At 41.7% G+C, this 11742-nt stretch overlaps 1 protein-coding gene across 1 annotated transcript; it reads right to left on the bottom strand.

The window, feature by feature from the left end:
• Positions 1–2362: 2362 nt before the first annotated feature.
• On the bottom strand, positions 2363–11676 carry LOC121685044 (stonin-1). Its single transcript, XM_042065301.1, has 4 exons — positions 11324–11676; positions 4398–6345; positions 3472–3674; positions 2363–3116 (listed from the first exon to the last, which is right to left on the bottom strand). The coding sequence occupies exons 2-4, from the start codon at positions 6277–6279 to the stop codon at positions 3051–3053; spliced, it is 2151 nt and encodes a 716-aa protein (XP_041921235.1). The 5' UTR covers positions 6280–6345; positions 11324–11676; the 3' UTR covers positions 2363–3050.
• Positions 11677–11742: the final 66 nt, after the last annotated feature.

Genomic DNA, 11742 nt, shown 5'->3' with positions numbered 1-11742 from the left:
CTTCCGTTTTAAACTCCTCTGTTCACCTTTCACTGCTAGAGAGCTAATCAATGGATCCTCACTTTGCCTAATCTCTCATTTTCCAAGAATATCTGAATATGGGCAATTCTATGCAAAGGTCATTCTTACCATGGAAAAAAAAAAGTTGTGCATGTACAAATAGAACTGTTGTTAAAATCTTCATTTAGGTCTATATTTTATTGTTTGTAACTGATCTGATTGAATTTGATGGAGAATGACACTCTTTTTACATCATAAATGTGTGCAACCATACAGAAACAACTTTTTTTACATGGTAATATTATACATATTTCAAAAGTGGATAAATGGACCCAATGTTCAAACAAATTGTGTCATTTCACAAATTCCAGATTGACAAGGGAATGATAGAGCAATGTCTATGCTCAGCTTGCCTTTAAGAGCACAACTCCTTACATTTGTAAGGCTTTTGTTTTTTTAAGTCAGCAAGTTCCATGGCCATGTCACATCCATAACGTTTTATAGGAAAAGTTTATGCTACACATACAGTGTTGATGCGACAATGTCCATAGTGTCTGTGCAAAGCTGATTTATATCAATGTAAAGTGTGATGACCAAATTGTGCCCCTTACTTACTTTTAAAACCTTTAATGGTGCGTTATGGATGTGACGTTATGTTACATGATGTGAATTTACAAGACTGGGGACTTTATTATACCTCAAAGCCGATAAAACGTCTGTTCTGGTGGCATGTCAGTTTCAACGCATTTCAATTTAGTGTTTACAATTGATATTTCAAGGATTATTAGGTTGATCAAAACCACAGGGAGGCCTTGCCTAACCATTAGCAAAACAAACATAATATTAAAATACCTCCAGTGATTAGCCATAGCCTATTTTCAAGTGGCCTAATAACGAAAATCTGAGCGATTATCTTCCTATAACTGTCATACTAATGTTGTACTGGATTATCGTGTTAGCTGGTGAAGATGGCTAACTTTGCAGCTGGAGTTAACATAGCAACCTCCTTCTGTTGCAGATCTATTCAGCCTGCCGTTCACGTCTGCTTAACACAGTTTAATTTTAAATGTGACGCGATATGACAGCATTTGAAGTGTCAGGTCCTCTGTAGCTAATACCCACAGAGTAACATGAGTAAGGGCAGCAATAAACTAGATGTACCGCATAGCGGTACAAAATATGACCGCCTCTCAGTCCTGCATATTCTCTTCGCAAAAATAAATCACGCTTGTCAATTTGTCTCCATCTCCTACTCCTGCAACTCAAGTGCATGTAAATGAGTGTGTGCATATGTGAGTTTGCTTTTGTTTATAAGAGTGTGTGTGTGTGTCTGTGTGTGTGCATGTGCGTATGCGTGCCTGTGTGTTTATGTGTGTGCGTATGTGTTTGCATGCCCACATGCGTATGCGTGCCTGTGTGTGTGTGTGTGTGTGTTTATGTGTCTGCATTCATGTGGGTGGGTGTTTGTGCATGTGTGTGTGCTTGCCTGTCTATGTGTTTATGTGTGTGTGTGCTTGCCTGTCTGTATGTGTGCGACTGTGCGTGCGTGTGTGCACGTGCGCGTGCATGTACTTTATGTGTGCAAATCACAAATGAGTGGGTATGGGTTAGGTTCATGTGGGCTCTTGAGACTAACATACCATAAATATTTTGTCATCTTGGGTGCAACGGTTCAGGTAGGGCTAGTTATTTAGGGGAGTGGCCACCAAGTTTCATGTTCCCTGGTGTTTCAGTAACCCCTGACCAGTAATCACTGACCAAAATTGATGACGGTAAAATAAAATTTTTTATTTCTTTTTTATATTTTAAATGACTTGTTGTCCTGATTCTTCCTGTGGATCTTAGTGGGCACTGAGGAAGCAATAATTTCATCGCTAGTTTTTCATGATTACTATTTCAATTGTTTCATATCAAAATTCACTACTTAATTATATGTTTTATGTAGTTTGTCGAGGACTGGTTCAGACATGTCACATCCATAACGTGAAACCGTCACATCCATAACGCCAGTTTTTCCTACATAATGCATTACGAAAATGACGCATAGTTTCAAAAACACACTTTTTGTGTTCATTCAAGTCTCCTTCATGGTACATATAATCATAGTTTCGGCAGTTTCCTTTAGAATTCAGAGTTTGTAGAAAACCTGTAATCTCTCACAAAAGTGTGTCCATTTCATGTCACATCCATAACGCTGATAAAATGCCTTGTATTCTTAGGATGAAATTGATTATATGAAATTTGAGGATTTCTCAGTATTCAGAGGACAGAGGTTGCATTAAAAGTTATGCAAATTAATTCACTGATACTAATTTTGCCCCCACTCTAAGGCATTTGGTGATTCATGATTAAAATAACACAATTGCAAATAAAACATTTATTAGCTTCTTTGAGTTATTGAGAATAAACATTGTAGTCTAATTTCATACAATACAATAGATCAATTCTGTTGGCTTTACTATGTTTAGCACTATACACACGTTCATGTAGACTATGGACTTTCAGTTGCTAATTTTATCAATACTTGCAGAAAGAATGATTAACATAGTGCATTTAAAATGTAGGAGAAGATGTTTAAAAACAACCTGTGTCTAAATACAAGCCAATTGGTCTCTAAAGATTATTGTCAGTTAGTGATACTGTTATTGCATTGTACATTATTTCTAGGCTTCATATAAAAAATAATTCAAGTTCCCTGTCAGTAAGCAATCAAATGTCTTAAAGAGGAATGTAAAGTGCAATGCAGCTGCAAGAGTGGGGATATAAACTTTGCATAACATGCATCAAAAATATCACCAGTTTGTGGCGTCTTCATGTAAAATACAGTTTGTATTCATGCTGGAGTAATATGGTTGGTTCAAGAATAGGCAGAATTCTGTTGGATGTTGTTGAGGTGTTAAATAACACGATGCGCCCAAGAGACATGATTCTAAAGCCTTTACAGCTATGTTTCTCTGGGTCCAATTTCGTCAGTTATCAGAAAGAATATATTAGAGCCAGCTTAAAGAGTCCTCCATCTTTGCTCCAGAGATTCTCTTGCTCCTGAATCTTTACTGCATCATGCAATTTGACTGTCTCTGAGACTCTGTTTCGATCCATTTCTTCTCTATCTCCACCTGCAAAGGGAAAAAAGCATAGCTTTAATAAACATCAGTATGGATCCTCTAACAATGGCTTCTTTTTGCTACCCCTGCCATATTTTCCTCATCTATGCATTAGTCTTTATTATTTCACAACCCAGCTGATGACACTTGAACTTGAGTGAATTTCATATCCAGACGGTGATATGCACTCAAATGCAGCAGCAAAATATGATCAAGTAGTATAGTTAAGTAGTATTTCAATGATAGTAAATTTACTACATTCAATTAATAAATTCAATTTTCATTTTTTTTTTTTGTTAGCAGTAATGTAACTTACCATGTTCAACAACTTATGCAACCATTACTGTAGTTCATCGTGCACACTTACCTGGCAGTGATAGTAAGCTCGACTGCTCACATGCTTCTGTGGTTGAATGTCACTCTCTGTGCCAAGAGATCTCACCCTCGTTTGGGACGCAACTACGTCAGCAACTTCACATTCCACAGTGGCAAAGGGGTACCAGTCAGTTGGGATCTCCTGGTCAGACCCAAGCTCCAGCTTGCAGGAGAGGGAATGTGGGTGGTTCAGTGCTGCAAGAACCAAGCATGTTTTGAGTTGTAGTAATGCCTTAAAACCAGCAGGGGGTGTACAATAGCATTTTATGCCAAATTATTTCACATATGGTTATGCCAGGGGTTTTCACTTTTTTTGATATGTGGACAAATAACCTCCTAGATTTCCATTTTGTCAGGATAAGTGAACAACTAGGGATGCAGCAATTTGTCTCAGCAAGTCTTGTCTATTTCAGTGACAGTCACTAATTCTGAAAAGTTCATCCAGAGATTAGGCCTCAAGGATATAATAACAACAACGGATATAATAACAGAGGCGGTGGGAAGGGTAATGGGAGGACGTCTAGTGTTTTAATGGGGTAATGTGTTATTTATGCAACAACAAAATCTGTCAGCTTTATTTTAAAACAAGCTTTTTCTGCCTTCTCTGCATCTTGATCTTCTGTTTCAAGATTATACTGCTTTCTATATTTACTTTCTATAAATTCTTCAGGTAATACAACAGAAATGAAATGCTTACAAACCTGACATTAGGCAAATTATCTTTTCAGTGTTCTTTCAGAGTTGAATCAGTATCATTGGAAATATTTTCATTAAGAATAAGAAATAAAAAACAACATATCTCCTCCTTTTGTGAACAGTGGTGAACAATGTAATGTAGAAACAACTAAAGTAATGTAAAGCGAGTGATGAAAACAAAGATCACGCTGTCAAGACCAACAATGAGGGAAAGTGTCTTACCCATATTCTTAGCAGGTAGTCTGTCAATTCTCCAAACAATTGCTCCATACACATTCTCATACTTGACAGTGCCAACAGACACTTGCATGACAGGATGAGACTCAGGCATATTGACAGAGCCAAGACAGGTGTTTCTGTTCATACGAGACTTTAGGGACCTCTGCCGTAGCAAGGACACAGTGCGGGACACCTTGATCCAGTCCCCTGGCACAGGCACCCGGATCATTACGTTTTCACATAAAGGCTGACCCTCAGTTGTTACTCCTATGGATGGGAAAGATGACGACGTATTAAGGAACGCCTGCAGCTCCACATAAGCCCCTTGGACGGTAACTAAGGCCTTTATGGAAAAGGGGAGGTCACTGCACGCAAACGATAACGTCTTGTAACGCATCAGCTCCACTCTGCAAGCATCCGGAGGTGAGAACTTCACCAGTCGTGTGTTGTTAAATTCAGCTTCTTTTACGCAGCTGTGGAAGTGGCAGTCTGTGATTTCCATCCAAACATCATCTTCTTCTTCGGACCCGTAGCTCGAGTCCCTCAGCAGCAGCTTTTCGTCGTTCAGCGCCATGAAGCATTCACCAGGACCGTTCAGGAAGGCCAGACAGTGGATACTTGTGATGGCTGCCTTCTCCAGTGTGGCTCCATCCTTATCAAACTTCATCCAAATGTCATCAGCTATCTGCAATGACATCTCCTGCTCTTCGTAGTGTTTCCTAGGTTGGTGCAGGGGTGGAAGCCTCAGCAACTCCTCCTCGAGAGACACGATGACGTCCTCCATGTCTGCGTGGTCTGTGGTGCCAAACTTCAGTAGCTGTTCCACCTCTGCCTCGTGACTCACCTCGGGCTTGGGGTGGTAGCGTTTGCGCTCAGTGTAAGTCACATGCTCGATCTTCACAGCGTGAATTTTGCGGGGCTCGCCGTAACTCTCCAGCTTGGGCCCGGAGAGTCGGCAGTGGGGCAGGAGCTGAAACTCCTTGAAGGGTTTATCCAGGCCCTTCTCGTAGTAAAGCTGCAGGACTCCGCCAGGCAACAGCTGCAGGTAGATGGGTCCCCACTGACGGGAAGACATCCGATTTTTCTTCTCTGGGATCCTCAGCATCAGCGGCCAGCCATGTCTCCTCTGGCTGCGGAACAATCCCTGAGGAACAGAAAGCACTGGCTTCCCCCCAGTTCCCTCATCTCTCTGCTCTTCCACACTTGGCTCTGTCCTCTTACTGTCCTCTGTGTCGTCTTCCTGCTCTCCATCTCCCTCGACAGCGCGTAAACGCTCCAGTTTATGGCAGATGTACGAATAGGAGCTCTGAAGGTGGGAGGCGGGGGGTGGCTCATAGCCCTCCTTGGTCCTGATGAAGAACCGCGGCAACGTTGAGCCAGACTCTGAATCCGACGAAGAGCTACCAGAGTCAGCATTGTGACTAGTTTCGCCCCAGAAGGGATTACAGTGTCCCAGGTCATTCTGAAATGAGGGGAAAGGGCTGGTGGAGCTCTCTGAGGAGGGGTGAGTTGTACTTTGACCTAGTCCTGAGGACGATAAAACTGTCGAGGGGGAGCTGGAAACACTGCTGAAGAGGTCTTGTCCCCGAGGGCCAAAATTGAAAGGGGAGGCACTAGTAGGAGTCTCTCTGACAGGTGTGCACATAGGAGTGTTACTAGGGACACACATGCTGCCATTCAGGCCAAAGTTTATTTGGGGGGATTCAAGGGCACCGCTAAAGCTCCATGATTGATCTCCCGGGGGCGGGAGCACTAATTTGAGGCCATTGGGGCGTGGCAAGGACCTGGGGGTGGAGGATGAGGTCTGTAGCGGTTTTGGAGGCGAGGAGACAGGGGTTCCCTCATCCTCAAAGGTGACCCAGTTGGGATGGTTCATTGAGCACATTCTTGGTCCGTTGGCATCAGCACTGTGTGGCAACCAGTGACGTATGCTTGTAGTCTGTATGATAATCTGTAGAGAGAACAGGCACCACATTAAAACCACACAGTAATGATTTTGTCAGATACATGTCAGAAAAGTGTTTTTTTTTTGTTAAACCTATGGTTGAGTCTATGTTAGATTGGCATATGGACATTAGGCAGCATAATAAATGAAATCCACAAATTCAATATCCACATGTATGGACCCTTTCAAGAGAGTTCCATTATCAGCATCATAGTTGGCCCCACAAGACTTCCTTTTTAACATTCCATATGTTATCTTAATGCAGAGGAAGTAGATTGGGGCCCAAATAGAATGTTCAAGCATTGTTTTTGTTTACCTTGTTGAAAGGGTCCATATTTCAGATACAAAGGATAGGGTAGGGGATTTATCTGGTGTTTCCTTGACTTATTGACTTATTTTGTGGCGGCCCACCACAATATCAACATTGACCACCACACAATGATTTTCCATGTTGTACTATTTAAATTGGATGGAATTTGTTCATTGTAGAGCTATGCGCACCTTTGCACAACCTTCCCTTGTCTCAACAAACCTACATGCACGTTTAAAGAAAACATTAACAATCCTGCAATTGTTGGCATAAAAGTCGACTGGCTAAATCATGCTTAAATCTGCATCATAACCATATTGCGCTAATTCAATTCTGTGGGAAACACTGTTCTCACAGTGGCCGGTCAACAACCCAGCCTATATCATTACACAATCTGATGCAGGATACAACAGCAATGCACAGTTGGCTGGTGGCAGTCGCAAACACACAGCATGTTTTACCCGGGATCCACAAAATGCCCAAAGATATAAATACCTTGGTGAAGCGCACTCTAAGCAAAGCCAACAGCCTGAAAGCCCAACCAAAGAGCCAAAGCAGCAAAGACGTACATCATCTACAGAGCAGCCTTCAAGACCTGGTGTTTTCAAGCAGGCATGGATGTTCCTTCATCTTTGTTTTGTTAAATCAGACCCCACCAGACCTTCAACAGTCAAGGCTCAACAGTGTCTGGCATCCCAGACCCACCCCACTCCACACTCATCATGGGTTATTAGGACACATGTCACAACCAGACGTCAACAAATACCAGAAACACAGTGACAAGAACTCGCATATCAAACAGTCAAATGAGGTTTTAGCAGGGTTACCTGACCCCAAGTAGTGAGAGCACCTCAGCCATAACCATTGGCTTGCCTTTTCAGTAGCTTCAAACAACTCCTTTAAAGGATCTTTCAGTGATTGTCCTTGAAAACCAAAATCCAAAATAAATGTTTTGGCTGACTTAGGTACAAAGCCTCTAACATCACTGGTCTTTTATGTGCTTGATATGTGTGTATTCATACACAATGGACCCTGCTAATCATAGAATGGTGAATAAACTGTGTACACTGTGTGCACACTCCCTTATTTAAGTGCTTTCCTCAAGTAGGTGTCTAAAGTATGAGGCCATTCTTTACAAGTGTATGATGTCACACCATATGCATACAGTCTGCTGGCAGTGGTGAAATCCACAGTGCTTCAGCATAAAAAGACAAAGCTCAAAGTGTAGTAGTCTGCTTAGAGACATGATTATTTCATACACCATGTTTACTGTTTCTATCCCTTAAATACATCTGATTGGTAATGCCATAGAATGAACTACAGGCCACTTTAAAATAAGCAAAGACCAGATTCGTCACAGAGCGATATTATGTTTGCACATGTGCCCCTCTGCACATTTCTGGGCCTTTCAACTGCAGTTTTTCATACCAGGAGACCAACTGGCTTCTGTTACTCTGCCAGCTCTGACCTATTCTCCTATGACTGCTGGTTCAACTACATTTAATTATTCAATGGCACAGCATTAGCCTCTGCTCCCTTTGCATGCCCTTCATGTTAATATTTTATTTGAACCAGTTTTCTCCAAGCAGGCCTAAGTGAAAACATCTGGAGGACCAGAGGACTGTTCTTTCTCAGAGGCCAGGCGTGGAAAAAAAATGAGAAGGAGAGAGGGGGGAAAATGCCCAATGCCACCGCATTCCGTGAGTTCAACTCGGCAGATTGTGGAAGTGTTTAAAAATAGCCGCTGGAATCAGCTGGTGACTGCTGAGTAATGTCTGAATGGTGCCATCAAAAAAGAAAACCACTGGAAATATCAGCACAAAGAACAGAAGGAAATCTAACATACAAGCATGGAATACAGTACAGATAGGAGATTCAGCCCATCTAAACCCAAAGAGATAGGTGCTTGGTTGGAAAGTACAAAATGTCTTTCCTGTTTTGTGTACAGCACACCAAGCTTCACTGAGTTGCACAAAAATATAAGGCAGTAATTATGATGATTATCAATGATGGAAGAAAATATGTCCAAAGTGTGAGTTGTGTACATCCTTTAATCTTTGTGCTCTCCGTATAGGGGCACAACAAACTATAAACAGAAGTTCCTAAAAGGGCTGTTTACTGTAAGAAAATCCCTATAAAATGTGCTTCCGCATAAACAAATAAAGAGTTGCATTGTAGTATTAAACCCTCTCCTTTACTACTGCCACTCTGCTAGATAAGGTCACATTACAAGACGGGACTATAAATAAGCAAGTGTACTATGGATGTTGAACTATGACCTTAACCCCTAAGCAGCAAAGATCTTTCAAATCTCACTCCTCAAAACTCATGGAGAGACTGTGGCCTAGTGTGATGCAAAGCCTTTATTGGAGGAGGGGAAAAATGTTTCTCTCTGAGGAAAAACCAACAGACCTTCCCCAGAGTGAAAACAGAGGAGGGAATAGCACTGACCCAGTTCCACAGCTGCCAGTTGCCGCTCTCCTGAACAGGGAGGGCAGATAAATGAGAGGTTACAGAATCTTTAGAGACCAAAACAGACATTCCTCACATTCCGCTGGGACGAGCACCAAGCGCACAGGAAATGCCAGTTCTTCTCACTACTGCACATTTGCACATGAAACAAATAGTTCATATTACAGTTAATAATAGTTCTGAATAAACCCATGTGCCCCTCTGCTCACAAACTCAGAGAGCTTAAGCTTTGCCACAAAGTTAAGTCAAATTGCCATTATTTGGTTCTGTCTACTCCATATGGGAGGGGAAATAGAGTAGACATTTGAAAAGTGCAGGTGTAACATTGTGGGTTTCCTATACATGGGTTAAGCTTTGTCCTTCAATAAAAAGAAAACTTCATTGATGAAAAGCTTTTAGACTAGGACTACAACAGGCTTAATCGATGCAAAGGGAACTGGCCCTGGATGTTTTGTCAGTTGGCCTACTAGGCATTAAGGTATGTCCTACAAAAGAGAAGGATTAGTAGGGCCTAAATTAATAACATCAACAACAAGAACAACTCCCTTTATTTGTCATGGATGAGTAGCTTTGTATTAATGGCCAAAGATTGTTGTGTGACATCTCTATCATGGGATGTGCTTCATGCCTCAATCTCTGTGATAACTCCCCCACAGTACAGTATATTCATACTGCTGCCTTCATCTTCTAGCCAATTTCAGCAAGAATGGCCCTCCCATCTTACATTTGTCTCTATTTACGTCCGCATGACAACAATTACTGGTCAGTGATGGATATTGTTCTATTAAGACATGAAATGGGAAAATCCCATGGAACTGATATAAAGTAAATGTCCATGAAGAATGTCCAAGAGTATGAAACCAGGGTCAGATATAAGGCCTACATATCTACACAAGCTGTTACATTTGTATTTCTAAACCATTTTTTTTTTATATATAAAATTGCCATCTTCAGAAGCCAAGTCAGATCTGCCCTGTTAGATAATTACAAAGGACAACATGCCAACAACATTGCAGCGTGCAACTACATCCCCTCTCTAAATTCAGATGAACTGAGTGTGACCCTGCACCAGGGGAGGATGTTTATTTTCCTCTCTGTAGATTTTCAAATACTCTGATTAATGGTGGCCTACCTAAGTCTATGAAAGCCAACTAGCTAAGTATAGTCCTGTAATTGCTTGTTTCCAAGCAGCTAAAATTCCTCATACAGTAACTGAAGCCTTAAGAGTTCATTGCCAGTAGCCTGATTCATCTAGTCATTTTAAACACTTAGACATCATGGACTACACGACTTAATAGACTTGTATTTGGCATAGGTCAAATTTTGTAAGATATGACGATTCAAAATCCTGGAGAAGAGCAAAGTTACATTATTCCTTTATTAGGCTACATTATACCGATTAGGCCTGAACTGATTTTTTTTTAAAAGGTTGAGGTTAAGGTTGAAATGCTGTGCTTTTGTGATCCTGCGACTAATTCCAAAACTACCCATAAAGATTATTTGGTGCTTGGCAGAAATCTGCTAATGTGAAAATAAACTAAAGACGACTGCTAACAGCTGACCGTGCCTGATTGGGACCATATTTAGTAGATGAATGGCACTGATGGCCTAAATATTGAGATTAACAACAATCCCAACATCCCCCAAGCATGGAAACTATTACCATAACCTAGGCTAGGCTACTCTAGAACGGACTGTGGTATAAACAACTCAGGCATGCTTGGATTCACTGAGCCGGGGCAAAAACAACCCACGCAACACTGATGGAGGAGAAAACGGTCACGAAAGGATAATGATGCTCGTCATCTTCTCTCCCCTCGATGATGGAGCACAAAACAGCTGTTAAAACAAATAACACCATGACGTCTGTAAGCTAATACGAAAGTATACTTGCTTCAATACGGGATAGGCTACCGTTACTAAAAAAAACACCCAAAACTCAAGACTGAGGAAGGAATAATACGGAAGGAATAGAAGGAATAATATATCAAGTAGGCTATTGCAATCCTCAGACGCCCCAAGCTGTGCTACGCTAGGTAAATAAAAGTGAGAAGAGACATTTGTTTAGTCGTCAACCAGTAACGAAACAAAGTAACAGTAGGCAATGCCTGTGGAGTGCGGTTCACAGCGCAGTCAGTTATAAGTTTTCTTTACTTCAAGTGGATCATTTAACTTTTCAAGAAAAACGAGACATCAACTTACTTAATATAAAAAATGCCGAGCTTGAACCGAAGTACAATTCAAGTCATTGTCCCGCTGTTGTTGCCAACTCCTCGTGCGGATGCTCCTGGTCCGAAATTGACCGGATTCAAACAAAATGGCAGAGATAGTCTGGCCAGCTGCTGCAATGCTGTTCGCAATTCCGTCTCTCCTCGCTAACCAGGGCTGACGAGAGGCCCAGCCAAACAAGAGGCTCTGCGATGGAATGACTGTAGCCAACGTAGCACAACCCTATCAACCTCCCCCTCCCAACTGGTGACGACTGTCTAGCGGAATCCACCAGAAAGCTGTGTGAAACTTCCCTAGTGGACCGACTAGCATCTAGACAAACAATGTGGACACGGTCTGTCTCTTCTTTTTCATCTCATTAGAGTGAAGCAGTGATTGTTATCCTCCAAAAA

Source organism: Alosa sapidissima, chromosome 16 (assembly GCF_018492685.1).
Source record: "Alosa sapidissima isolate fAloSap1 chromosome 16, fAloSap1.pri, whole genome shotgun sequence".
NCBI classification, from domain to species: domain Eukaryota; kingdom Metazoa; phylum Chordata; class Actinopteri; order Clupeiformes; family Clupeidae; genus Alosa; species Alosa sapidissima.
The sequence above is the reverse complement of the archived record's forward strand: the minus strand, read 5'-3'. Positions and strand labels throughout refer to the sequence as shown.

What these genes read in the sequence shown, in the direction of transcription:
- LOC121685044 (XM_042065301.1), bottom strand. Translation starts at nt 6,279, where the DNA reads ATGTGCTCAATGAACCATCCCAACTGGGTCACCTTTGAGGATGAGGGA. An exon ending in ACTACCTGCTAAGAATATGG is followed by an intron (nt 3,675 to 4,397) that starts GTAAGACACTTT and finishes TGGTTCTTGCAG; the next exon opens with CACTGAACCACCCACATTCC. An exon ending in GAGCTTACTATCACTGCCAG is followed by an intron (nt 3,117 to 3,471) that starts GTAAGTGTGCAC and finishes TTCCCTTTGCAG; the next exon opens with GTGGAGATAGAGAAGAAATG.